General features: G+C 40.4%; 1 protein-coding gene across 5 annotated transcripts; it reads left to right on the top strand.

The window, feature by feature from the left end:
• The first annotated feature begins 986 nt into the window (after positions 1-986).
• On the top strand, positions 987-27,166 carry man1b1b (mannosidase, alpha, class 1B, member 1b). 5 transcript variants are annotated; one of them, XM_031300904.2, is made up of 14 exons: positions 987-1,041; positions 2,193-2,313; positions 3,944-4,043; positions 5,714-5,814; positions 9,971-10,101; positions 10,187-10,296; positions 10,571-10,750; positions 11,791-11,939; positions 15,079-15,267; positions 16,414-16,604; positions 22,340-22,460; positions 23,863-24,057; positions 24,392-24,523; positions 25,144-27,166. In XM_031300904.2, exons 2-14 carry the CDS (start codon positions 2,209-2,211, stop codon positions 25,345-25,347), a joined length of 1,908 nt encoding a protein of 635 aa, XP_031156764.1. In that variant the 5' UTR covers positions 987-1,041; positions 2,193-2,208; the 3' UTR covers positions 25,348-27,166. The 5 variants fall into 5 exon arrangements, with proteins under 5 accessions (XP_031156764.1, XP_035852362.1, XP_031156766.1 ...); XM_031300906.2 differs by having other exon boundaries at positions 1,003-1,323; positions 2,191-2,313; positions 5,723-5,814; XM_031300905.2 differs by having other exon boundaries at positions 1,003-1,323; positions 2,191-2,313; positions 10,574-10,750.
• Positions 27,167-27,339: the final 173 nt, after the last annotated feature.

Raw genomic sequence — 27,339 nt, 5'->3', positions numbered from 1 at the left:
ATATGTAATCTAATCAGGTAATCCTCAACAATGTAACTGTAATCTGATTACACATTTTTTTATTGTAATCTGGGTTGATTATAGTTACTTGATTTTTGTAATCCGATTACATAATCCAGATTACATGTAATTCAATACTACCCAACCCTGGGCTGTAAATCAAAAACATGGGATTGAGGTTAGGATCATCTAAGTAAGTCTGAAACTAGTTGAAATAGCTTTCTGGATAAATGTTGCTACTGTCACTTCCACTGATGCCACACAAGTACTCTGATATTTTGGGAAATACTCTTGTTTGTTTGGTTATAGAAGTACTCATCCTAGCTCAGTAGTAAACTGAGAGCAGGAGAAAACATCAACCTGAGTCATCATGTCTCAAGTCTTGAGTCATTAACTTCCAAGTCCAAGTAGCAAGTCATCGAAACGGTGACTCGAGTAGATTCAAGTCCAAGTCACTAAGTCTCAAGTCCTCATCTCTGCATGCAAGTACATCTACTTCAGCAAATATGCTGAATTGCTTCAAGTGCTACATTTAGAAACAATAAGAGGTAGAGAAAGAGGTTTTGAAACATTATTTTATGTCTGAACAGATGGATTTCCACTCTGCAACAGAAGATGTGTAAAGTTTCTGCTTTAGTTATAGTTGCTAATTTAAATATGTATAAGCCACTATTACTGTGTTTATTGTAAATAACAGTGACATAATTATTAGTAGTCACTGTTTGATAACGAGTTGTTTTAAATATTGATATATTAATTTATTATTTGTCAGAATAGGCCTACTACAAATGACACTATAGCCTAGTGATCCCTCTGTCACAATATGTGAACCTGAAAAATAATTCTGTAATAATTTAACAATCTATGTTATTATATTATTAAAAAAAATATACTGACAGTTTCAGAATCACTTAAAAATAAAGGAGTGTTTTTTTATTAATTTCTTTTGAAACCATTCAGAGATCAAAATACCGGTATACTAGTATAACCTGGTGTTTACGATATTTCGAGGAAGTCACTGAAGGCAGCATGGGTGCACCTGAGAGTCACATTTGTTGTTGACAGTGAGCAACATCACATCCTAAGCTACAAGTGGATACCTTTTTTTTTTTCAATGGTCTGAGTAACAGTTCTAAAACTGCGTGGCTTTCGGTAATAGTATCGGTAAGTGTTTCATACACATAATACAGGAGACGCCCGAGGCTGTTTCATTTACGTCGAGCTAACTGCAGTTTTGACTGCTGTTAACGTTCACGTTACCCTCCTGGTGGTGGATTAGACTGGTTGCACATCTAATTTAACATTAACGCTGGATACTTTACAGTTATATATTTAAATGTTTCTGGATGCCCATTATATCCTCTGCAAAACACGTTGTTTTAGTTATAAGAATGTTTCTTCTATAACGTTACTTAAAAAGCGCTCCATGTGCCGGTTGTGTTAGGCCTCAAACCATGCCTCGGTCCAAAGTTAGGCTGTGAATCCGCCAAAGCGTTACTTCGAGCCAGTGACGCGTAGACAAAGCAGCCTCTACGGCGGGGCTAACGTTAAACCGGTGTTTCCGCCTCGTTTGTGAAATGTAAAATAACGTTAGTATGCAATTACAATTAATTACTTTGTATGTAACGTTAACACCAGCAGCAAGAGTTATATCGACTGGATATGCAATGTTTACTGATAATCAGTTTACATTTGGCTAGGTTAACACTAATATCAATTAAATTAGCCTGTTGATTAACACTTGGCATTGTGTCGTTGCATTTGCATATAGGTTGACAGCTAACGTTAACGTTATAGCTAGCTGTGTTAACCACCAACAATTATGCTTAACGTTCCATTTTCCCTGAAATGAAACGGAACGAGCATTAGTTATATTGCTCAGAATTAGATGTGCTGCGAATTTAGGTTACAGCAACTAATGTCAGCGTGAAAACCTAAGTAAGGCTTTCTCTGCAAAGCCAAATCTGTGTAAAGTGATTTAAAGTGGGGCGAAGTCTCCTCTTATTATCTAAAAATATTGTGTTAATTTGTAATCTTATCACAACTACACATACATGTATCAGTCAGTGTCACATGCAAGCTGCATCTTGTTTTCCTAGCTTGCCACCTGGCTCACCACACCTGCCATCTCTATCCAGCTAAGTTACTCTCCTCTCACTCAAACCCCTTTTCAATGTCTCTTTCTTCCTCCAGCACTGAGTTACAGACATGCACCCCCCATCTCGACAGGACTATATCTCTATAAACTTTGCTGGACAAGGAAGTGGAAGTTACAATAACAGCAAGCAGTGGAGGAGGCAGTCCTGCTGGAGGGTGAGTGAGTAGCATGTTCTGCATCCTAGGATCACATTTCTTGGACCCTAGTTTTTAGGGTAGATGCTAGAATGTAGTTACCCAAACCCAAACCCTGTCCTTTAACCTTACCCTAACCCTTCTTAGTTAGCTAGCTGCTAACTTTAGTGTTGACGTTTGAGCAGTAGGCTGTGTTGTTTCGTTAGGTAGCCAGGGTCATAAGAAATGTAGTCTATATTCCAAGACGTTCAACTTCCGGGATTGCTCCGGAAATTCCATCGGATTTCACTCTTTTCGGCCGAATGTCCGTTACCTTCCTCTTTCTTTGTGTTGGAATTTTAAACTCTGGTCAATTTATGAGGTTGCCCCCGTGTCAGCATGTTGTTGTAACAACATGCTGTTGGATGCTGTCTTCCTCTCCTACTTCAATGCCTAACAAATCTATCTCTCTTTCTCCCTGACCCCGTCATTCACTGGTTGAATCCTGAAAATATTGTAAACAAATTAATAACATAACTAATTACAATGGTCGGACCGTTCAGCTCTGTTTCAGGCGGATACCTCCGGTTCAGGCTGGTCCTTATCCTCAACATGTGCCTTTTTCAGTCGCGGAAAATACTTTTCAATAGGCTACTTATCTGGCTTGAAGCGGCAAACATTCAGTGTAAGAGTAAAAAAATGACATAACATTATTTATAATACATTTATTTGATTCACAGCTGCTACATAGTGTTTTGACCTCGACAACCCAACTGCATTTTACCGCAAACTTCCGACTAGTTAACTTTGTAAAGCAGGCACAATCGCTTGTTTGCTAAGAGTCGGGTCGGGACTCCATACACTGACAACATTGTATTCAGAATATAAAATATTTTTATAGCACTTTTTAATGTGTGATTGTGTAAAGGTGTTCACGCGATAGATACCAACCTCTCGTGAACTTGTGAATTTCGCCAGCCGTCTTCTCTCCTTTATGTCTGCACGGTGTGTGTGTGTGTGTGTGTGTGTGTGACGCAAGTGACAGAGAGACGGAGGAGAGCAGGGAAAAGAAATGCAGCTGAACGTGTTTTAAATGGCGCTTACAAAAGAAAGAAAAGAATAACGAAATGCAATGTGCGGCGGCTGGTGTTGGTCTATGTGTGGGAAACACTGCGCTCCCTGTCTCCTCCACCCTCTATGAGCGTCATATGTGCACCGATTTTCCTCAAAAGTACTAGGGGAATCGCCAATCCTGCTTTTGATTTCGATGGAATCAAAAGCTCATTTTGATCGATTTAAAATCGAAATCGTGATACCTCTAGTTACTGTCATTGTTGAAAGGTGACATGAGACACAATGCGTTATGTTATAACCCAGTCCCAGTATTATACACTGCATCAGCAGAGCATACTAAGCTGTCCCTGACTTTACTGGGGTGTAAGGTCTCTTATTAGAAAGCACAAAGGAATTCAGTTCTTAGTTGTACCCCACTTGATCAGTATACCACCACAGCGCTAATTGGATTGTTTTCCTATTCAATTTGAAAGATGGGACCTGTATGTTGCTTGTTTGGTCCAGAAAAAGTTAGCACATTTTAAACAATAGAAATTCTCAAGGAACTGGATAGAAGTTAGCATTATTATCCATCTTCCTCTCATCTGTGTGCCTGCAGAAATGGAAGCAACTGTCCAGGCTGCAGCGGAGCCTTATCCTCGTCCTCCTGTTTATTTGTGGAATTGCTTCCTATCCTGCTGTTACTGAACAACTCAGAGGTAAGGCTTTTATACATTAACATCTTCAATGATATCCCATGAGCCTGAGCCACTGGCATGCTGTTCTATTAAGGACCCGGTTCCAAATTTCTCAAAACCCGAAAATCAATAAGGTCCGAGCTTATCGATACTGCTATCGAGACTAGTGGATCATAGAACATTATGTCTAAAAATAGATATGTGCGTGAATCGGAAAAATTATTCACGAGCATGGTGTGTGCGTAACGACCATAGGTAAAGACTAGCCTCCCCACCGCAAATCATTCAAAACATAGTCGGACTGGCTACGGAGAGCACTGCTCTGTTGGCCGCTTAATCAGATCGTTAACCCTATAAGCCCGAGCTTGTTGTATACGACAAAAAATGGCATAGTTTTTGCAATAAATCCAAACTGTTACATCTAAGAATGATACACTTTATGCCCATAATTTATGAATTTTCCTTCGTTTATCTCCGCTAGCTTTTATGCTATACGGCATTTTTCTTTATCCATGCTCTGGGAGACCATTCTGACCAATCAAAAGCTTGTTTAGGTCTTGTCAACCAATGGAAGGCTGGTCCGTTATTGCAGATAAGAAAGAGTTGTAGTTGGGCTGACATATGCGAAGAGGAATCACCCGAGGGCAGAATAGTTACAAATGACCATAAGTTGTCAAAAATACTTTAGGGCTCAGAGGGTTAAAAAAAAAACAGCAACAGAGACAGAAGAAATGAAACACTCACAGATTTTGCAATAAAAGCAATAATAGTTCTGTTAAGATTAAGAATTCGTCATCTCGTCTTTCCACCAAATATTAGAAAAGTATCAATAATGGTATCGATAAAGTCTTGGATCGTTAAGCAATCTCAAAAATAGTATCAATATCAAAAAAATTAACTATCCCCATCCCTAGTCAGAGCCTTCTAGTAGCTGGAGTTGTTTAATGTAAACTAGGCTTGTACCGATTGGCTATCGGGTATCGACAATTGCAGGGATGATGTGTGATTGGTTTTCCTACGCCAATATTAAAGCAATTTTAGCTAAGTTACTATCAAAACTAAGATGTTATAAAAAAACATCTAGAATCTGCGCCCTACTGTTTCCGGTGGAGCGGCAATACAGCTCGCCGAGCCCTGTTATTAAGCACGAGTGACAAGTGAATTTTAATTCCTTGATGCCTGATGGGCTACGTTTCTTTTGGACAGTCACCCAGCCTCCCTGGCTTCCTGGCTGCTGCCACGGGACGGGAGCTAACGTTAACAATTGAGTTTCCCTGGTGCAGAGCTTTGCCTCGACCATGGCAAATAAACTACAGTTGTCACATGTACAATTATCACTATAGTAGGCAGAGGAATAGCTAAACATTTGACACGCTGATCAACAGAGAGCCAAAGAGTGAGAGAGAGAAGCCATCGCTAACTGCTAAACTAAAGTAGCCAACAGTACTGAATAGCATGCAAACAACTGTGGGTTTAGCGTGGGTTTAGTGCTTGAGTGAACTAATGTCAACAGTGTTTTCTTTGTCAAAGGTGAAGTTAAGACAAACATAGTCATTTATTAGTTTGACAGGGCTGTTGCGGGGTTGTTACCTGTGACCTTCAGTAATCATAAGGCCAGCCTGCCCCCCTTGAACAATGTTACTGCACTACGGTATGTGTTTCATGCTCAATCTGGTTGTCTGTGTGTTGAGGACTTACAGATGGAGACCCAGAGACAAAAAGTAACAGCGTCTTCCCTCATGTGCTGCCTGAGGCTGTCAAACAGGACCAACCACCACTGCCAACCTCCCAGGTTTTTATATATCTGCTTGTGTTTTTTGAAGGGTAGCACAGCAGTGTTTCCCATACATAGGTTCTACTTGGGCACCCTGCCCAGGTAAATTGACCGGCGATCTAAGAGAGATCTAAATGCATAAGAATGGCAGAAGGCAGTAGCTACTAAAAGAAAAGATCATTAAAAACCTTTAAAGGGGTGATAGAATGCAAAATCGATTTTACCTCGTCATAGTTGAAAAACGACAGTTTGGAGGGTAAATAGGACATACAGTGAGGAAAATAAGTATTTGAACACCCTGCTATTTCGCAAGATCTCCCACTTAGAAATCATGGAGGGGTCTGAAATTGTCATCGTAGGTGCATGTCCACTGTGAGAGACATAATCTAAAAAAAAAAAGTCCACCCCATACAATCAGTAAGAATCCAACTACTAACATGGCCAAGACCAAAGAGCTGTCCAAAGACACTAGAGACAAAATTGTACACCTCCACAAGGCTGGAAAGGGCTACGTGGAAATTGCCAAGCAGCTTGGTGAAAAAAGGTCCACTGTTGGAGCAATCATTAGAAAATGGAAGAAGCTCAACATGACTGTCAATCTCCCTCGGACTGGGGCTCCATGCAAGATCTCACCTCGTGGGGTCTCAATGATCCTAAGAAAGGTGAGAAATCAGCCCAGAACTACACGGGAGGAGCTGGTCAATGACCTGAAAAGAGCTGGGACCACCGTTTCCAAGGTTACTGTTGGTAATACACTAAGACGTCATGGTTTGAAATCATGGCACGGAAGGTTCCCCTGCTTAAACCAGCACATGTCAAGGCCCGTCTTAAGTTCGCCAATGACCATTTGGATGATCCAGAGGAGTCATGGGAGAAAGTCATGTGGTCAGATGAGACCAAAATAGAACTTTTTGGTCATAATTCCACTAACCGTGTTTGGAGGAAGAAGAATGATGAGTACCATCCCAAGAACACCATCCCTACTGTGAAGCATGGGGGTGGTTTCTGCACATGGGACAGGGCGACTGCACTGTATTAAGGAGAGGATGACCGGGGCCATGTATTGCGAGATTTTGGGGAACAACCTCCTTCCCTCAGTTAGAGCATTGAAGATGGGTCGAGGCTGGGTCTTCCAACATGACAATGACCCGAAGCACACAGCCAGGATAACCAAGGAGTGGCTCTGTAAGAAGCATATCAAGGTTCTGGCGTGGCCTAGCCAGTCTCGCAAAATAGCAGGGTGTTCAAATACTTATTTTCCTCACTGTACATAGAACCTCAAAATCCCATTGACATCTCTTTCCTCTGCAAATCTCACAATTTGAAACTGCTGCTGAAAACGGGCAACTCCTACCTTATTTGGCTCTAGTCTCTAGTCTTTGTCACGCCCCAACATTTACATAGGCTAGACCACTGACCTGAGGTCAGCTTAGTCTTCTGAATCTAGGTCACGCAGAGCTCAGAATTATTATACATTGTTCGTCTGCTATTTAATTACTAAATTCACTTCTGAGACTTTTTTATGCGAGAAATCAACTATGTAGAGGTCAAATATGTGCCGTTTTACGAAAATTAATGACTAATTGCAAATTTTGTCCGACTGTGTGTCGGAGTTCAGCAGGAGCTCAGCAGGCTAAGGTGACAGCGGCCGGTGCTGCCTCGCCGCCCGGCGTGTCATCCTTCACAGACCCCGGCCCGCTATGAGCTAGATGGATCTCCGTCACGGCCGGCAGCCCAGGCTCCATACCCGCGCAAAGTCACCGTTTCTGGGTTACTGGACTACCAAATGCCGAGTCCCTGACGGAGCTCCAGGGCCTGCAGCTCTCTGCTCTCTCTCCCCTCTTCCTGCTAAATGGCTGGTGTGTGTGAGTGAGAGTGCGGTCAGCGAGCTTGTTACGCCCGCAATCTCTTACCACAGGTTCCAGTTAATCTTATAATGGATATGTGTGTTGAGTTATTTAAACAAACGATCGGGGAAATAAATGCCTCTTGTCTGCGAGTGAGCTGGATGGAGCTCTTATCAATGAGGGCTAGCTTGCCTCCTCCTAATGAGACATCTGAAATTCACAAAAATGCATTAAAATGAAATCGGACAAAGTGTTAGCTAAGCTTTGTAAGACCTTAGGGTAGCTGTGATATACATGCCGTGACGAAATTCAAAGTGTAAATATACTATAGTTATGCCGAAAGTGTAGCTAGCTAGCTAACCACGATCTTTACACATAGGATTGAAGGGACACTAGCAGCTAACGAAACCCCTCACATTCACAAAAATGCATTAAATTGAATTCGGACACAAGTGTTTGCTTTGTAAGACCTTAGGATAGCTGTTATATAAGTGGCGTGATGAAATTCAAACTGTAAATATACTATAGTTATGCCGGCAGCCGGCCAGCTCCGCGGAGCCCTGAGCCCTGGTAGTCCAGTAACCCAGAAACGGTGACTTTGCCCTAGGTATGGAGCCAAGTGGGCTGCCGCTGTCTCGTCAGACTGTGTGGAGCTCATGAATTCCGACACGTCTTGCCAAATTTGCAATTAGCCATCAATTTTCGTAAAACGGCACATATTTGAGCTTTATATAGTTGATTTCTCGCATAAAAAAGTCTCAGAAGTGAATTTAGTAACGAAACATTGCAGTGTCTGAAATATGAGACCTGCTGTCTCGTCTCCAATGTATGTGTATGTGGTTCGCTCAACCAATCAGCGCGCAGCTTATCTAAATATTCATGAGCATACCATATTTGGAAGAAAAGCTTGCGTTCCAAATAGGACCAAAACACAGGGCCCATAAAATAGCAACTGGGACATTTTCAGCCAAATCAGTGTTAAATACCCTATTAGGAGACCTTAAGGAACAGTGTGAAATACCCTATATAATCATTCTATCATCCCTTTAAAGGAACACGCCGACTTATTGGGAATTTAGCTTATTCACCGTAACCCCAAGAGTTAGATAAGTCCATACATACCCTTTTCATCTCCGTGCATGCTGTAACGCTGTCTGACGGCCCCAGCGGCAGCAGCCCATCACAGAAAATGCAGGTGAATGGTTCCAGCAATCCTACTGCTCCAAATTGTGACAAAGGTGACAAAATAATGCCAACATGTTCCTATTTACATGTTGTGATTTGTAGAGTCACAGCGTGTACAAAAAACAACGTAACATGAGACACAGCCATCTTCTAATCGTAAACAAACCGGGAACTATATTCTCAGACAGGTTTGCTGCAAAACAAATCACTCCGCCCAACTAGCAGAAGTAGCAGAGCTTCGCCTTCTGAGAATATAGTTTTTTTTTTTGTACACCCTGTGACTCTACAAATCACAACATGTAAATAGGAACATGTTGCCGTTATTTTGTCACTTATTCGGAGCAGTAGGATTGCTGGAACCATTTACCTGCATGTTCTGTGCTGGCCTGCTGCCGCTGGAGCCGTCAGACAGCGTTACAGCACGCACGGAGATGAGAAGGGTATGTATGGACTTGTCTAACTCTTGGGGTTATGGTGAATAAGCTAAAGTCGGCGTGTTCCTTTAAACGTGCAGATACAGTGCTGTGAAAGGCTTTAAAACCAGACTGGAACAACTCAAGAATGCAATGTGTGCCTCTGTCACCCAACCTCTCCTGTAATAAACGGATTGCTTAACAATATAAAATTACAGTACAGACTTGTAGGAGAAAGTCATGTGCTCTAAAATTCTAAAAAACATATCTACAATGAGCTGAAAAGCTCAATATTGTCAGTACTATGCATGTATTGGAGGCGTAGTCCACGTTGAAAGATGTACTGAGAATTATACAATATGGTCATATATTATGCAAACTCAGTTCATCTACCTTTTTAAAAAGTACACTATCTCACTTAGTAGTATCTCACCATGCAGATAGTTTTAATTTTGACAGCATAACTTTAATTTTTAAGGTCATCTCTCGAATGTATTCACACCACAATTAGTCTGCCATAGTAGCAAATAATTTACAAACCAAAGGGTGTTTCACTGATAAAACATCCTTTTAAAATAGACATAGCTGTAGTATCAGCAGATTAGGCATGTGTGTTTAACATTTATTTATTGTAATACGGATCAATCCGCTTTTCTTTCTTAACAACTTGCTTACATAAAGTGAAGATTTAAATGGTTAAAAGTTGTTTATGTCGCCCATTTGTCACAGAGGAAATTATCTAATAAGAGAGGACCGCCCGTCCTTCAGAATCGTCTTCAGAAGAAGGAAAACGCTTCAAATACAGTGGTTGAGGACAAGGCATCTGACAGCAAGAAAGAAGGGGAGGAGGGAGTCATCAGGTAAGATTTGGAGTGTGATCACAACTAAAGTTAGTTTTGTTTACATTTTTAATTTTTAATTTCTAAATTCTTTGGTGACTTTCAGCTGGCGTGGGGCAGTGATCGACACTGATCAGGCCACAGAAAGCACCAAGGATGGGGAAAATAAGGAGGGTTCACCTGCCAACCAAAAAGTCCAATTATCAGTCAAGTCAGGTATCTGCAATTTACCATGTTCTGTGTTAATTATGAATAAGTAGTTTTTCATTGTGCATGTTTAACCAAATAAAAGCAATTACGTCACAGATTTAAGGAGGCATGACTGTTTAAGTGTAACCATGAAATTTGTGCGACCATGAAATCTTATATCGACTTTAGAAAATGATTATTACCCAAATATTGGTGGAACATTTCAGTCACTTGTTTCTAAATCACTCGTAGACTTAGATGGAATATTAACTGGGCATCTTGTGTGTATTGTGTGTTCCATTAGCTATCTGGCGGGAGGCGGTGCAGGAAGCTTTCAGACATGCATGGAAGGGTTATAAAGACTTTGCTTGGGGCCACGATGAACTCAGGCCTCTTTCCAAGTCCTACAGCGAGTGGTTTGGCCTGGGTTTGACACTTATCGATGCCCTGGATACCATGTGGATCCTGGGTCTTAAAGAAGGTAGACTGACCTTCCTGCCTTCTTTGAACTTTTACCTCTTGACTAGGTCATTGCTGTAAAAAAAAGTTTTTTCAGATAAACCAGCCAATAATCTTTTGAGTATCAAATACTCAACTCCTGTATACTTGAAAGGTTGAAAAATTAGGAGCTTGCAGAACATGGCAGCCGTAGTACATGGGTTTCTCCACAACAGAACTAAATTAATTTCTCCTGTAGCACAATATCCCATCTTGGCTCCAAAGTTTAGTCAGAAGTAGCATATTTAGTAATTTATTATTATTGAAATTAGGATTGTGACAATAATTAAACAGGGATAGAACAACATTTAATCATAATGACTGGGTTTGAATTTAATCTTATCCAATAAATCCACAATCTTCACCAATTTGAAAACACATGCGCAGCATTTAGAAACTACACTGCAAATAGAGAAAACACTACGACATTTCACAAAACACAACAGCAAAAGAGAAAACAAAGCAGCATTTGGTGAAATTCAAATCGGGAAAGGTAGGGACATATTGGACAATGATTCAATATACTGTCTGTCAGTCTGCGACAAACAGAAGCATTTCTTCCTTTGGATTTACGGCGGACTGGACGCATTGCGACACATTTGTAGCTCTCACAGGTGGGGATGATAAGATAAAATAAAACTTGCATTTATCCCAAGGAAAATTGCAAGAAAAAAGCAGAATGTGTGTGTGTAGTTTTCAGGCAATTCAATGAAGGTAAACGGTGAACGGTGCCTATAGATAAACTGTGATGTCAGCAGTAACTCAAGAATATTACATTAATGTTTTGTTCATTATTATTTTGTTTGATTTTAATGCTTGCTCTTGGTTTAGCTCACCCTCTACCCGGGCAGGTGGTAGGTTCCCATCAGGTGAGGGTGAGATGGTAAAATGACATTCAGTGGAGAAGGGGGAGGAAGAAGGTAGCAGCTTTCATTAGTTTTGTGTTCTTTTTGTTACTACTATTATGATTTGACACAAAATAAAATTGTATTTAATTTGTTCTGAAAAATTGTTTTGTTTCAGAATTTGAAGAAGCAAAAACATGGGTGGCCGCAGAGCTTACCTTCAACAAGAATGTAGATGTCAACCTATTTGAAAGCACCATCCGCATCCTGGGAGGCCTTCTGAGTACCTACCATTTGACTGGAGACACCCTGTTCCTAGACAAAGCTGTGAGCCAACACACGGGCACTCCTTTCAAAACTGCACAGGGTTTTCCTGGTAACGCTTTATATTAGGGTTCTTGTAATAGGCGTTTTTAGGCGTACTTAGGTAATAAGGGCCTTATACCTTATATCCTTAGAAGATGCTTATTAACAATATTATGTGTTAATAAGACTATTCAATTTTATTTTCATTTTTACTTACAGTGTAAGTAAGTTATCTCGGGACACTTTACAGATAGAGTAGGTGCAGGCCACACTATATTTTATAGAGACCCAACAATTCGCTCAGGCACAAACTTCCTTTTACCAGGCAGAAACCTTGAGCAGAACCTGGCTCTAGGTGGGCACAGCAACTAACTATGAGCTTTTTTGAGAAAAAAAAAAAAAAAGAGTTTTTTAAGCTTACTCTTAAATGTGGAAATGGTTTCTGCCTCATGAACTGAAACTGGGAGCTGGTTCCACAGGAAAGGAGCCTCCGATTCTACTTTTGGAGATTCCAGGAACCACAAGTATCTCGGATTCCAATTAATAATGCATTTCTAATAAGTGCTTATACTAAATGCTTGCTCTTGGCGGAATTACTGGAATTGTTGGGTCTTTGTAAATTATAGTGTGGTCTATCTGTAAAGTGTCCTGAGATAACTCTTGTTATGATTTGATACTATAAATAAAATTGAATTGAATTATACTAACACTATACGTGTTTATGATGCTATTATTAACATTTATATAGTCTTAACACGTAATAATGTGCATCTTATAAGGACTTATATGGCCTGTATTACCTATTATCTAACACTTATTACAAGGACCTCAATATATAACCATTGTTTTTCCTACCTATCTTATTCAAAGGCCAGCAGCCTTTGTATTATTGATCGCCGCCTTGGTTTTAAATTCCGATACAAGGGTTTTTTTTTTTACACCAATCATTTTGTGACTTTTATCAGCAACTGCTTTTATGCGCTTATACAAAGCATGCACACGTTACGCGTGTAAGTAAGCAATGACTCTCCATTATTTCTGAGGCAAAGAAATGTGTGCTTGTAATAAAAGCTATGTTAGTTTAAGTTCCTGAAATAAATATGACTGGACATCGAACCTCAATATGCTTGTGCATTAGGACAAGGGTTTTAATAACATTTATCATCCTGGTGTTCAGCAAATGTGGGTCCTCATCTTATTAGGGCTGCTCCCTCTTAGTCGATTAGTCGACTAATTGGTCGTTTTGGTCTTAGTCAACTAAGATTTCTTTAGTCGATTAGTCATGTTTTATGCTTTTTTCATGCTGAATGACTTATTTCCAAGAAACGTACGAGCACATCTCTGGTAAACGCAAGAATTAAAGTGGTGCTTTTGCATGACTCTTTGTGGAGAAACTCAGATTTACAGATCTGTCGATTAAATCAACTAATCGATTAGTCGATACAATTGAATGAGTGTTAGTCGACTAAGAATTTCTTCAATCGAGCACAGCCCTACATCTTATACACAACTCTTTCTCTGTTGCTGTTGTAGCTGACGGGGAACCCGCAGGCGGGTCTTCCAGCTCCTGCATTTCACTTCTCCCCATAGTGCGACTGACTCGCACGTCAATCAGCTTGTTGTGCTAACCTTAGCATATGTTGCTAACGGCTTAACTTTACAGCTTAAAGTTTTCGTGCAGAACTCAAGCATGTGAACTTTAGTTCTGCAGTACATGCATCTACATCTACATGCCATGTATTTTACATGCGCCTGCGTGCACCAGACCGTGATCCCTGTACCGTGAGAGTTCAGTACGAATACACAAACCGTTACTGCCCTACTAAAAAATAATGATATATATTTGTATAAATAAATATAAACAGGGTTTTCACAGGGTCTTAAAAAGTCTAAAACATTTCAAAATCACAATTTTAGGCATTAAAATGTCTTAAATTCGCTGAAGCATTGTGTTCTAGGTCTTAAATAATATCAAACGGTTCTTAATTTTCCTACGTCCATGTAACGCTACCTTTAATTGTCATTCTAACGCTTAGAATGTTTGTTTGTTTTATTCCGTGGTGTTCTAGTTCTTTCTTTTGTAGTCCAAATATAATTTGCTGTATTACGACTACAATTGAGACCTTCATTAAATATTTGATTTATAGTATCAAATCATAACAAGAGTTATCTCAAGACACTTTACAGATAGAGTAGGTCTAGACCACACACTATAATTTACAAAGAATTCCAGTAATATCCCCAAGAGCAAGCATTTAGTGGCGAGGAAAAACTCCCTTTTAGGGAGAAACCTCAGACATACCCAGGCTCTTGGTGGGCGGTGTCTGACGGTGCCGGTTGGGGGTATGATGAACAGTGCAAATTATAGTCACAATAAAGATAATGGAACTAAGACTAGAAATAGTAGTTGTAACCCTGCAGGGCACTGCAGGGCATAGCAGGACGTAGCAGAGCATAGCAGGATGTAGCAGCCGCGTAGCAGGGCATAGCAGGACGCCGAGCAGGACCACGGCTACAGCTGCAACCATGATTTTGGTGCCACCCTAATCAAAGGAAAACTGTGGAGCGAGAAAATATAACGGCTCCGGGGAATAAGCTCCCCAGAGCTAAGTTAGTAACAAGCATTACTGGGACATGAATGCACACAGATGGAAAGAGAGAGGAGCTCAGTGTGTCAAAGGAAGTCCCCTGGCAGTCTAAAACTATAACAGCATAACTAAGAGCTGGTCCAAGGCAAACCTGAGCCAGCACTATAAGGGCTGGTAGATGAATCTGACAACTATCATGCAACTTATTTTGCAGCCAATCAGCTTTTGTGTAATAGGAGTTTCTTTCAGATGGTACCATAGGCTATGGGAAAGTGCAGGTTTAGGGATACTTGGCTTGGAAAAAACTGAATTTAGGGCTTGGTTTAAGTCAGCTACTAACGATGTATTTGAAGCCTACTGCTTTTATGAAAATTTCCTTTTCTTTTTTTGATGTCGTGGTATAGGTCTTAAATTATATTCATAATGGTCTTAAAAAGTCTTAAATTTGACTTGGTGAAACCTGCAGAAACCCTGATATAATAAGTTATGTAGAAATACTTTAATTTCATTTGTGATTTTTATTGCCTTTCAGCTGCAAATGTCTGCATGTAATCTGCATTATTTCTCTGCAGAAAGATATTGGCTCCAGGCTGATGCCAGCCTTCAACACCCCGTCCAAGATCCCCTACTCTGATGTGAACATTGGGAAAGGCACAGCCCACCCCCCTCGTTGGACTTCAGATAGCACTGTGGCTGAAGTTACAAGCATCCAGCTGGAGTTTAGAGAGCTCAGCCGCCTCACCCAGGAACCACAGTACCAGGTAACTGACCAAGAGATACAGCATGCTGATCCAGGGTCTGCCCAGAAAGATTGGCACTTAGGCTCAGCTTTTCATTTATTATATTGCTTGATGTCATTATCGCACTTCTAAACAGCACTGGCAGATACCACTTCCCATCGGCAATGTGTTGTTTTAAAACTGGTGTGGAGTATAAACTTGGCAGTTCCTGAAGATTTTATTGCAAAGATGTTAGAAAGGATGCATCGGGAGTCCATCCCAATTTGTATCCGGTGCACACTTTTGTAATCGGTGCACAATCAATGCAAAATAAAATAAAATAATAAAAATAAAAATATAAAACAATTGGTTAATTGTATTTAGCCCACCCTCAGCCCAAGTATGTTTTCTGGTGGTTTTTAGGCTGGGGTCATATTATACAACAGGGCTTCTCCCAGGAGTATATAATGTATTATTTTGTGTTTATTGTTGACCAAATTAGTTTTGAACAAAATGTGCACTGAAGCACAATTAGCTAAACTAGTCAAAACATGCCTATTTGGAATGGGCTGATTGTTTGGCCTTCTGTATTGCATTGAAAATGTGTGGCGCATTATGAACACAAAATTTGACAGCGGAGACCCCGGACTGTTTAGCAACTGAAGTCAAGCAAGAATGGGAAAGAATTCCACCTACAAAGCTTCAACAATTAGTGTCCTCAGTTCTCAAACACTTATTGAGTGTTGTTACAAGGAAAGGTGATGTAATACAGTGGTAAACATGCCCCTGTCCCAGCTTTTTTGGAACGTGTTGTAGGCATCAAATTTAAAATGAGTGAATATTTGCAAAAAAAACATGCAAACAAAAAAAAAATAAAGTTTATCGGTTTGAACATTAAATATCTTGTCTTTGTAGTGTATTCAATTGAATATTGGTTGAAAACGATTTGCAAATCATTGTATTCTGTTTTTATTTACGTTTTACACAACGTCCCAACTTCATTGGATTTGGGGTTTGTATTTTGCAGACAAATAATTTGTTAAATCTGTGGCTAGGGTAGTGTGGGTCGGACATAAAAAAATAAATAAAAAAAAATGTTTTGGAATTTTTTACTATCAAGGTATTTTGATTCACAAAACAAAAATCCCCACAGCTTAACTCAACTGACCTCTGACCTTGGCTTTCCAGGCTGCGGTGGCTGAGGTTATGAAACAAGTCCACAAACTGGACGGCAAGCTGGATGGTCTCGTGCCCATGTTTATCAACACAAACAATGGACAGTTCACCCATCAAGGCATCTACACACTGGGAGCCAGAGCAGACAGCTACTATGAATACCTGCTGAAGCAGTGGATCCAGGGAGGCAAGAAGGAGAACGAGTGAGTCAGACTAAAGATACCCAGTATTTATTTCCACATGAATGAATGTGACCATATGAAGTGTTTTACTTTTAAGAGCCAAACCAGTGCTTTTGTACAATCACAAAAAACATTACTGACAACCTTTTACCAATTCATGCAAGCATAGCTGTCAATTTTATGCCTCCGTGCTGGCGATAGCTTTGGCCGGAGGCATTATGTTTTTGGTTGTCCATCCGTCCCATCCTTGTGAACGTGATATCTCAGGACCCCCTGGAGGGATTTTTTTTCTAATTTGGCAACGTCCCCTTGGACTCAAGGATGAACTGATTACATTTTGACGGTCAAAGGTCATGGTCACTGTAACCTCACGTCTTTCCCATTCTCATGAACACAATATCTCAAGAATGGCTTGAGGAAATGTGTTATATTGTGTAAATTTGGCACAAACGTCCACTTGGACTTAAGGGTGGACTGATTAGATGAAGTGATTTTATTCTTTGACCTTTACATTGTGCAATCAACATTTGCTTCATAATGATAAGTTAAAGCAAACATGTCTATTCCCACAAAAAACAGCCCTTTCTGAACTTTCTTAAACAGGGTGGCGATGTGAGATGACCATGTCAGGTTCTCTGTCAGCAGTGTGTGTTCTGCCACCTTTTTATCTGAAATCGGCAATCAGCTCCTTGGTTTTGCTCACGTTGAGCAGTAGGTCGTTCTCTATGCACTATTCTGCTGATTGTAAATTTCCTCCCCATATGAATTCTCGTTGTTGTTTGTAATATGGCTGATGGTGTAGTCCGCAGACTTCACAACTGAGTCTTTTCCATGTCTGGAATTGCAGTCGTGGGTGTTTAGCGGGAATAGGAGTGGCCTAAGAGCACACAGCCCTGGGGGGTGTGGCTGTCAAAAATCCAGTTGCAGAGTGTTGTACTCAAGCCCAGTCTTAAAGTTGCCTATAGTTTCATGGGGGAGATTGTATCAATGCTAAACTGAAGTCAACAAACAACATTCTGATGTAGCTGTTGTTATTTTTAAGATGTGTGGCGCTGAGTCGAGGGCAAGGGAAAACCCTACTAGATATATTTATTTAAAATTAACCTATATTGGACTTTATATTCAAAAACACTATATATCAGCCAGTATCATATGTAGAGTGTTTAGAGAGAGAAGTGTTTAGGCCATTCTGTACATAATTTGCCTACGTCAGCTGTCCGTAGGACTGAAGAAAGATTAATAAACTAGGACAACAATCCCCTCCAGACACTGCACCGCTTGAGGGCATAGGCTTAGATTAAGCAGCTTTGAATTTCTTAATTATCCGTTGGAAGTGTGTTTTTGTGTAATGCCTTGGTTTTGAGCTACATTAGTTGGCATTTTGAATTAAAATGGCAGTCAATAGAGTTGATAATCTACAGAGTTTTCCTCAGATCCAGATTCTAGTTGCTGACCTGGGGGTCATAATAAATAACGATGACATAAAATAAATACATTAAAAAAGTGTGCTGTTCTGGCTTTGATGCAGCTGCCTCTGATCCGCCCCTGATTAATGGTTCAGTGTTGAATCTAATGTTGTAGGTACACACAGATACGGACCCGACACTATAGACTGATGTGCACTTCCCCAGAAATGTAACTTAACTGTACAACTGGGATTAGTCCGCTTGGCCGTGAACAACATGAAATCGAGGAGAGGGTTAACTTTTCCTGCTATAGCTTTTTCACCACGGTCAGGTGAGGCACTTTGGGCCTTTCTCAAATTCCAAATTTGTACTGCCTCAAATCCTCGATCCTCTTGCTTGTGAACGGGAAATCATTCTCAGTAGAACCCTGCATTTCAGCCCGGGGCTCGACTTATTTATGTCCCTGGGGCTGGGCTTCAGGCCAATTTTCACATCAGAGGTTACTGGGTAAGAGGATTAGGGCCAGACTTTTGACTTTTTTCTGAGAATTCTGACTTTATGTGAATCTGACTTTATTCTCAGAATTCTGAGATTAAAGTCAGAATTCTGACTTTATTCTTGCGGGAACTCAACAACGTACAAAGAAAAGTGGGAGAGAGAACTGGGGATTGAGTTTGACGGAGGAAGAATGGTACAATATGTGCAAGGTACAGCATTCAACCACTAGTTCAAGGGTATGGAGGGAGTTTGGGTGGAAGAATATTATTAGATATTTCATAACCCCAAAGATAAGGAAGGTTCGCCCCGGAACAGACTAGGTGTTGGAGGCAATGTGGACATATAGGGACGCACATATTTTGGAAGTACCAAAAGATGAAAGGTTATTGGGAAGAAGTATGGGGAGTAAGTATAAAGGAGATATTAGGTTATGGGGTGCCTAAGACCGGCTCAATGTTATATCTGGGGAATCTGGCACAGGGAAACTCACAGGGTGAGGACAGGTACCTGATCAAGGTACTGCTGGCAGCCAACAAGAAACTATACAAATGAACAATGGCTAGGTGTAGTAGAAGAAATATATGACATGGAGAGATTTACCTGGAGGGGACATTTGAGATAAGGTGGGTAAAATGGGTTGAGTATAAAAGAAAGCTGAACAATACCATAAGTTAGGAGATTTATAATCAGATGTTGCATCACAAATACGGGAGGAAGCTCACATGTCACTTTGTTGATTTTATTTTTAATACCAAGTTGTTTACTTTAGTATATTATTGTTCTTTTGTTTGTTAAGTTTGTTAATGGTTTCATTTTATTATATATACCCATATATGTGTGACTTTTTTTTGCAACATGCTGGCTTTGTATAAAGCTTTTTCTTAAGGGTCTTCATCTCAATTGTTATATGCATGTGTGCAGCTTGAACGTGTACAACATTTTCAATAAAAACTTAAGTTACAAAAAAAAAGGAGAGGAATCGGGGATGCACAAAATGGGAATTGGGAAAGGGCATTTGTATCTCCGTTCCCCCTGGAGTGTTTGAGCCTTGTGTGCTCCATTATCGTGTAGAATAAGTGCAATAATTAATTATTTCAAATTAATTCATACCCAAAATATATATTCAACTAGTAACTCAAAATCATGCATCATAAGCACATACATTTGTACCACAGATGGAGAGTGATGGTATTTAATTTTAGTTATTAGAGAAAATTAGTTTATTTTAAATAACAGCATTTGAACTTTATTTCGCACGCCACCCTCATTTTAGAAAAACAGGGAAAACTTAAATTAATCAATTGAGCCTCATAATTTTAGTGCTGCGAAAGATGTTCTCCTGTGTACAGTGACTAGATGATTTAATACACACAAACCATGAAACTGAATTATTTATAAATGAGGATGTATTGAACTAGCAACTACAAACCAAACTACTAAACAAATGAATAAATGATGGCTAAGGAATAATCAATGAATAAGTTCTGTGGCGACCCCAGCCTCTCTGCCACTAGGTGTTCCTGTGTTTGTTTGCTGGGGTGTCTTGTAGCACATGTAGCTATGGAATCAAACAGACTTACACATTTGGCACAGTGACAGAAGTGCCAAGCAATTGCTCCAATCAGCGTGTTAAGGCAATACCCCGATTTCTCAAGCGCCATGTACACCTAACCCCGGTTAAAATCTGAGTTTTCATAATCCGGTTAACAGACCTAGAGAACTCCTTCAGTAACCGGGGTATTCCTGTATGTACACCTTAACCAGGGTATGATCGGTTTAAGTGACTTCTCACATTTGTTACACTACACCCAAATTTTATACTCCGCATTCAGCAGGGTCTCCTAGTTCTCATGCTTTCAGGCGTTACGGTCTCTGAGCTCAGACTGATCTCACTAAGTGGCATATGTATGCCAATTCGTATGCCATTTTTGCGTGTTATCAAGACGCATAATCGTTTTTTAGCGCGTTTCTCAACGCCGTTTGGCCTCCATTGAGCTACATTACATGTGAATTATCGCCGTAGCGAGTAGTACGAAAGGACGGAGGCTGGTTGGGGTGGTGGATGGGTAAAACACAGGACTTTCACCCGGGAGAGCCGGGATCGCGTCTTATCAACGTTTTTTTTTTTTTTTATAAATAAAGCCTTCCCCACTGTTCTTTTCCTAAACCCAAACGTTTGTTTTCCTAAGCGTGTGATGTTAGTCGCCGTCCTGTTTTTGTGTGTTACTAAAGCATTTCCCAATGTTCTTTCCCTAAACTTTTTTTTTTACACGCGTGACGTTGTTCTCGCGATAGCACGGCATGTTCTCGCGATAAGATAACACAGACACCAAGTGGTATGTATGTTTACATCCGCTGTATACAGCGTAGACATTCACATGGATAGCTCAATATGCATACAGATAACACGCCATTTGGCTTTAGGAAAGTGGCGTGTATGTTTACGCAAAGTCATGATGCCATGTTACTGAGCTAGAATCAGAAGCTTAAAGGCTCTGACACACCAACCCGACAGCCGACCGTCGGCAGAAAAGACAGTCGGACTGATCAGTCGGCTCCCGTCTCTCAAAAAAGTGCCTCGGAACACACCGAAGCGACGCCGACTTGAGCATACATTCTGCGCGTGTGCGAGACGTAATCGTCTCCATAACAGCAGGCGGCGCTAATCTGTGTTGTCGCCCAAAAAATGAAAACCAGAAATGACGGAACATCTCTCTAGACCTAGTAAACACAGAGCACGCTGTCGTCAGTCATTGTTTTTATCAGAGTGTGTTGATAGTAGTCAAGAAGGATCGTTGTTGTCATTACTCGCTGAACGGAAGAAAATACGATTGCTAGTAATAAGAAGATACTGGCGTTGTCAGCTCTCAGGCTTCTTCTTGTGGAAGCTAGTCAAGGGCTAGCACTCCACCAATCAGATTGGTCATTGAGTCCGACTGGCCACTGGCCAATTCAACAAGTCAAATCGGCCAAAATGGATGCCGACAGCTCCACTGACTGACGACGGCATGGAACACACTGAACAGACTCGAGTCACCGACCTCGCCAGACTGTCCGACAGCCGATAATTGGGTTGGTGTGTCAGAGTCTTAAGAGGTGCGCCTCCGCATAACCTCTGTGGAATTCACTCGGAGCCAGGAGTCATTTAGGATTTACTATCACCATGGCAACCTTTAATTGCAATTGCATTTTGTACCCAATGTCAATACCTAAGGAGTAAATCTCATCAGCGTCAGGCAGCCAATAAGCATGCAGCATGCTTCTACAAAGATCTAATAATGTTTGTGATTGGCTGTCTAACGTTACACGTCGTAGAGACACGCAGGAAAACTCTACGTTACACAGAGACGAGACGGGGCTCACCTAGAAGAAGCTGAAAAAATAAGATATATGCCGTAATATGTGTTGTGTGTTGTCATTTATTTTTGTTTCATAAAATTGGTATAGAAAAAAAGTATAGTTTAGGAATCGGTATCAAAGTCACGGTATTGGTATCGATACAGCTATCGAACATTTTTGAACGATACCCAACCCTACTTATTCATGCTATCAGCTAGAAACTCCTTATATTTCACTTTCATAACAATCTTTCACATCTTTTATACGTTAGGGTATTATTCAACTTTCAAAGCCAGCAATTCAGTTTAGCATCAGTTTTAAAATCCAGTATTAACGCAGCATTTTCTTCAGAAATTGCCCTCTCTTGTTGATATCATGCTCATGTTCAATGAGTTGGATTTCTTCACTCATCGAGCTGTACTCCTATCGGCACTGTGTGTTTGACTCATTTCCCAAATCATTGTTATACAAAGAATGTTCCTGAAGTGTCATTTGGTATCTGTGTGTTTTTAGGCTCTTGGAGGACTATCTGCAGGCAATAGAGGGTGTAAAGAATAACCTGTTGCAGAAGTCTTCACCTAATGGCCTCACCTTTGTTGGAGAGCTCTCACATGGACAGTTCAGCCCTAAAATGGTCAGTAATATTTAAATAAAGCTACTAGGACAACATTCCAAGTGGATAGTTTATTGCCACACAACAGACGTTTCGGGCAGCGCCCTTCCTGAGCGTGTGCACAGGCAATTACAATACTCCACACACAGGTGGGTTAATTTATACAACCGAGTAAATCATCCACAACTAGCACTTCAATCGTCAATTGTGCGTTGAGCCGACGTGTGTGTGTGTGTGGGGAGTGTGTTGTAGAGAGAGAGAGAAGTGAGAGCGTGACGGCGATTATGTTCGGAGCGAGTAGCGACTCTAGACTCATAGTGAAAGAAACAAAGTGTCTCCCCTGTGCTTTCTGACCACGGTGGGAAATCCGTAGCAGGAAAAGTTAACTCTCTCCTTGATTTCATGTTGTTTATGGAGAAGGAGAACCAGGAAATGAGTTGGGGGGGGAAATGCAACTCTACCAAGCCCTGATGTGCGTCGCCGCGACGTGTAGTTAAATTTTTCATTTCATTTCCATGTTCCCTCCTGTTGACCAACCTGTCCGAAGCGCTCGCTGTCAATGGCTGATCCAATGCCTGCATTTTGTAGTTTAATTTGGAAACAAGGTTGTCCATCCTAGACGTTCCAAAAATGTTTCAAGGGCATCCAAAAGGCATACAAAGTCTATAAACAGCAGTCAAATAAGACTTTCCCCGTCACCCCCTCTCATTTCATTCACAAAACTAAGCTACTGAACAGATGATATCCCTATTGCTACAGCCAGCAACACCGCGTGACCCAATTACCATAAGTGACTATATCTGGCTCCTACAGCCTGTATAGCTTTCACACTGCATAAGAACCGTCGCATCGGAATTCAATATAAAATCCATTTACCGATTAATACAACCATCTTCATCACCACATAAGCACAGACAATCCAGGCCACACACACACACACACACACACACACTCACATGGCTACACACACAGCTAGCACATACACACATCATCCTCGGATTGTGGTCTTTATGTGTGGTTTCTCCATTCTAGTTTTCTGGAATGTCTCAAGTGTAACTTGACATTTGAAACAAAAAAGGCACTTCTGAAAACATGTTTTCATTTTTGGGGATTTTGTGCCTAAACAGAAAGAAAATAATGATCAATTTCAAAATGGTATAACAACAAAACATCAACACTTTTGAGCTTAGTGTATGTGATTTCATTTAAGTGTTGATTGCTAATGTCCATGTTGTCATTAATCTAAGAGATGAAGATGACTAATAACTAATATCAACTAGGAAGCTGCAGAGATGAAACTGTATTCAAGTTAATCATAAAGTTAATCATCATTAATTTATAAACTAATAATTCAGGTCGGTATAGAGGACCGGAATGTATCTGTTAATACAGCTGTCTGTTAATGTACTCTGGGTTTTTTCAGGACCATCTAGTGTGTTTTCTGCCGGGCACGCTCGCTCTTGGTGCATACAACGGCCTGCCTGCTGATCACATGGATCTGGCCAAACAGCTGATGGAGACCTGCTACCAGATGTACATTCAGATGGAGACAGGCCTCAGTCCAGAGATTGTCCACTTCAACATGCATCAGGGCAGCACCCGAGACATTGAAGTAAAGGTAGGTACAGTCCGGTTCTTATTATGCTGCGAAAATGTGCAAAAAACAAATCTTGTACCTACAAACTAATTTTGTGTAAGATGTGTAATTCTGGATCAGGGCATTGTCTAAATGCCTGGGAAAGAAAGTAAATGTGACCCAAACTTCCCACTGGTCACACAAATAATTGTGTGAGGATGTTAGGGTAAATGTTCTACAGTAAATCAAACGAAGAATGTGACCGTAAACAATTGGGCAAAGGTTTAGGAAGAGTCTTAATTAAGCATTCTGTTTTAAATCAGATGTGGCTCATTATTTACAGTTTGGTTCACCTTTGTATGCACTTTGATGATAGCTTGCAGACAGGCACAACCTCCTACGACCAGAGACGGTGGAGAGTCTCTTCTACCTGTACAGGTTCACCAAGGACCAAAAGTACCGGGAGTGGGGCTGGAGGATTCTCCAAAACTTCAACAAGTACACCAAGGTCAGTAAAATGAAGGCCACTGATCTGTCCAAATCAAATGATGTAAGTATTAGGTGGCCCTCTGTAGAACAAAATCATATCAGCTGCCTGGGGACCACTCACATGATAAGGGTTGGTAATACCTGTTAATTTATATTACACAGCCACATTCAGCATACACACCATGGAAAATATATTAAATAGCATAAGTAAGGACAATTGTATATGGAAAATTGGAAGGAAACTAGTATGTAGCCAATCACACACCTACTAATTAAGCCTTCTTAAAAACCTTGTTTACATCGATAATCTGGTCAAAAGAAAAAACGGTTAAAAAATGTAAGAACTAATTATCTCCAATGTACTTCCTCACAAATATCCCTCCCTCTTAAAGAATGTGTAAGTTATATTTGTAATTGTTTTTAACTGCTCTTTAACGTTTTATTATTTTTTATTTATTTTAGTTTATTCCAATCATTTCAACTGTGGTTGTTCTCATTTACATCTTAAGTGTCAGTAAACGACTACATTTTGTCAACACTGATGGTAATTAGGGTTTAGTAAATAACCCCTTTTTATGTTCTAAAATACAGTGAATAGATTGTGTGAATGTGGACAAATCTCTGTGTCTTTCCTCTCAGGTTTCCTCCGGTGGCTACACCTCCATCAATAACGTGCGTGACCCGGACTACCCAAGCCCCCGAGACAAGATGGAGAGCTTCTTCTTGGGAGAGACCCTGAAATATCTGTACCTCCTCTTCTCAGACGATCCCAACCTCATCAGCCTAGACCAGTATGTCTTCAACACTGAAGCTCATCCACTGCCTATATGGCCCTCAAACTGAATGACACACACAGGAATTCAAATGGTAGATGCAAAACTGCATTTATAAACACAAACATCTCAGGGTTGGTCAAACACCAAGATAATTCCTACGTCTTTTGTCTCTGAATGTTGTCGAAACAACAACCCTGAACACAGACCACAAATGGAAAAAAAGATTCCTTTTTACAGATTGAATCAATGGTTTGCTATGTGCTTATATATGCTAATTTATTCTGGAGAAGCAGTGGAAGGTTTCTGCCCTCCTGACCACCCATCAGCATTAAAGACAAACCCGATTGTGACTTGAATCAAAGGTGTCTTAATCACATGTTACCAGGATGGGAAGAAGTGTCGGGCTGGACTGATACAGGTGTTTGGGAGCTGATACTGATATTTTCAGTTTCAGACTGCTCATGGCTTATATTTTGCCAACAGTTGTGCACATTCTATTTCTAACAAAAATGATCATTTTATGTCAAAGAAAAAATCCCCAAAACATTTTGTCTTTTTTTAATCCTTGCATTACATCCTTATTAAAGTGGAAACAGTTTTTTAAGCCATTATGAAACAAAGCCTGTATCTGGCGGGGGCTGATGTCTTACCGAACAGCGCTGGGAGCGACAGCAGGCTGGTTGCTTTTGTAGCATAACGTTCCCTGACAGCAGCCACCAGCTGTCTGAACTGAAGCCACTCCCTGCCTACTGCACCTACAACTGTTGCAGCTACACGAGAAGCTCAACTCCTCATCACACTGTGTGTAATATAGTCATTAAGTGCTCTGGCTAGAACAATCCTCAGATGTCCGCCATCCTTTGCTTGAAAACAGGAAATAAAGCCAAACCTCCTGACAGGGCTTGAGCTTGCCCTCGGCCCATGTATTTGCTGTCCCATGCTGTATTCATGCCATACAGGAAATCTGACTTGAGAAAATTGACTATATCATGATAAATAGATTTGGTCCATATCGCCTTCTCCTTATTATTTCTGCTTTGCTCCTGTCTTTCTCGTTGCATTGCTTTAATTGAAAACTTGAAAATATGTGATTAATAAACTCTGACAATCCTACAGAAAACTGAAGTCTGGCATATATGGTCTTTAAACCTTCAGAATGTTCCTGTTTATTTCCATGACATGAATGCAGCATCACTATCTACTCAGTACCGACTTTGGTCCGATTCCAGTTGTTGCCAAGCAGCAGATTTATTTATGAACTGTGGAGCTTTTGTTGTATGTTAACAGCAATGGGTTCTTGGCATCAATGTTAAAACAATTGTGCTGAGCAGCTGCACTTTTCACTGATTTTCCATTTCTTTCTTTCTTTGTCATTATCCTTGTTAAGGTGATGTTTGTGTGAGAGAAATGTTGAGATTTAAAATATGAATGTAGCATACTATATTCATTTGTAGTGTATATTGAAAGGTATAATTGCAGCTATGTTAATACAGTAGCTCTCCTTGTGCATCTTTGTAGTAGCAGCTTCTGATAAGCTTGCAGTCATTCCTGTAAATATTACTAGTTTACATCATAACTCTACTTGCATTTGTTGATTTCAAGAACTTTATGAATTTGTAATTGAGACCAAACTCCTTTTGTATATTCTGTGTAATTTTTCTTTAGTGTTGTATGGTTTCCTTGGTGTTTCACATGTGCCTTCAATGTTGCTTCATACAACATTTAAAAGACAACTGTTAAACTGGCTGTAAATGTCCATTTCTATACATTCAAGCTATTTCTTACATGTACATACTTTGCTGGTCTGCTACAGTATATGATCATTGTGATCACTGCGGATATGACTATTTTTTACAATGAAACAATAAAATAAGGATTTATATTTTTCCAGCAGTCCTTCAAAGCAATCATTAGGTTTAGATAATGCTAATCTCTACCAGTGTGTGTATTTAAATCCTGCCTGCAAGGGCTCTGTGTGACCTCTTCCTGGATGTATTTCAGCATAATTCCTGAGCCAAAGATATGCTGAAAATATAATCAACCCTGGTGGTTGATATTG

Source organism: Sander lucioperca, chromosome 2, assembly GCF_008315115.2.
Source record: "Sander lucioperca isolate FBNREF2018 chromosome 2, SLUC_FBN_1.2, whole genome shotgun sequence".
Classification (NCBI taxonomy): domain Eukaryota; kingdom Metazoa; phylum Chordata; class Actinopteri; order Perciformes; family Percidae; genus Sander; species Sander lucioperca.
This window is presented reverse-complemented; position numbering and strand designations above follow the sequence as displayed.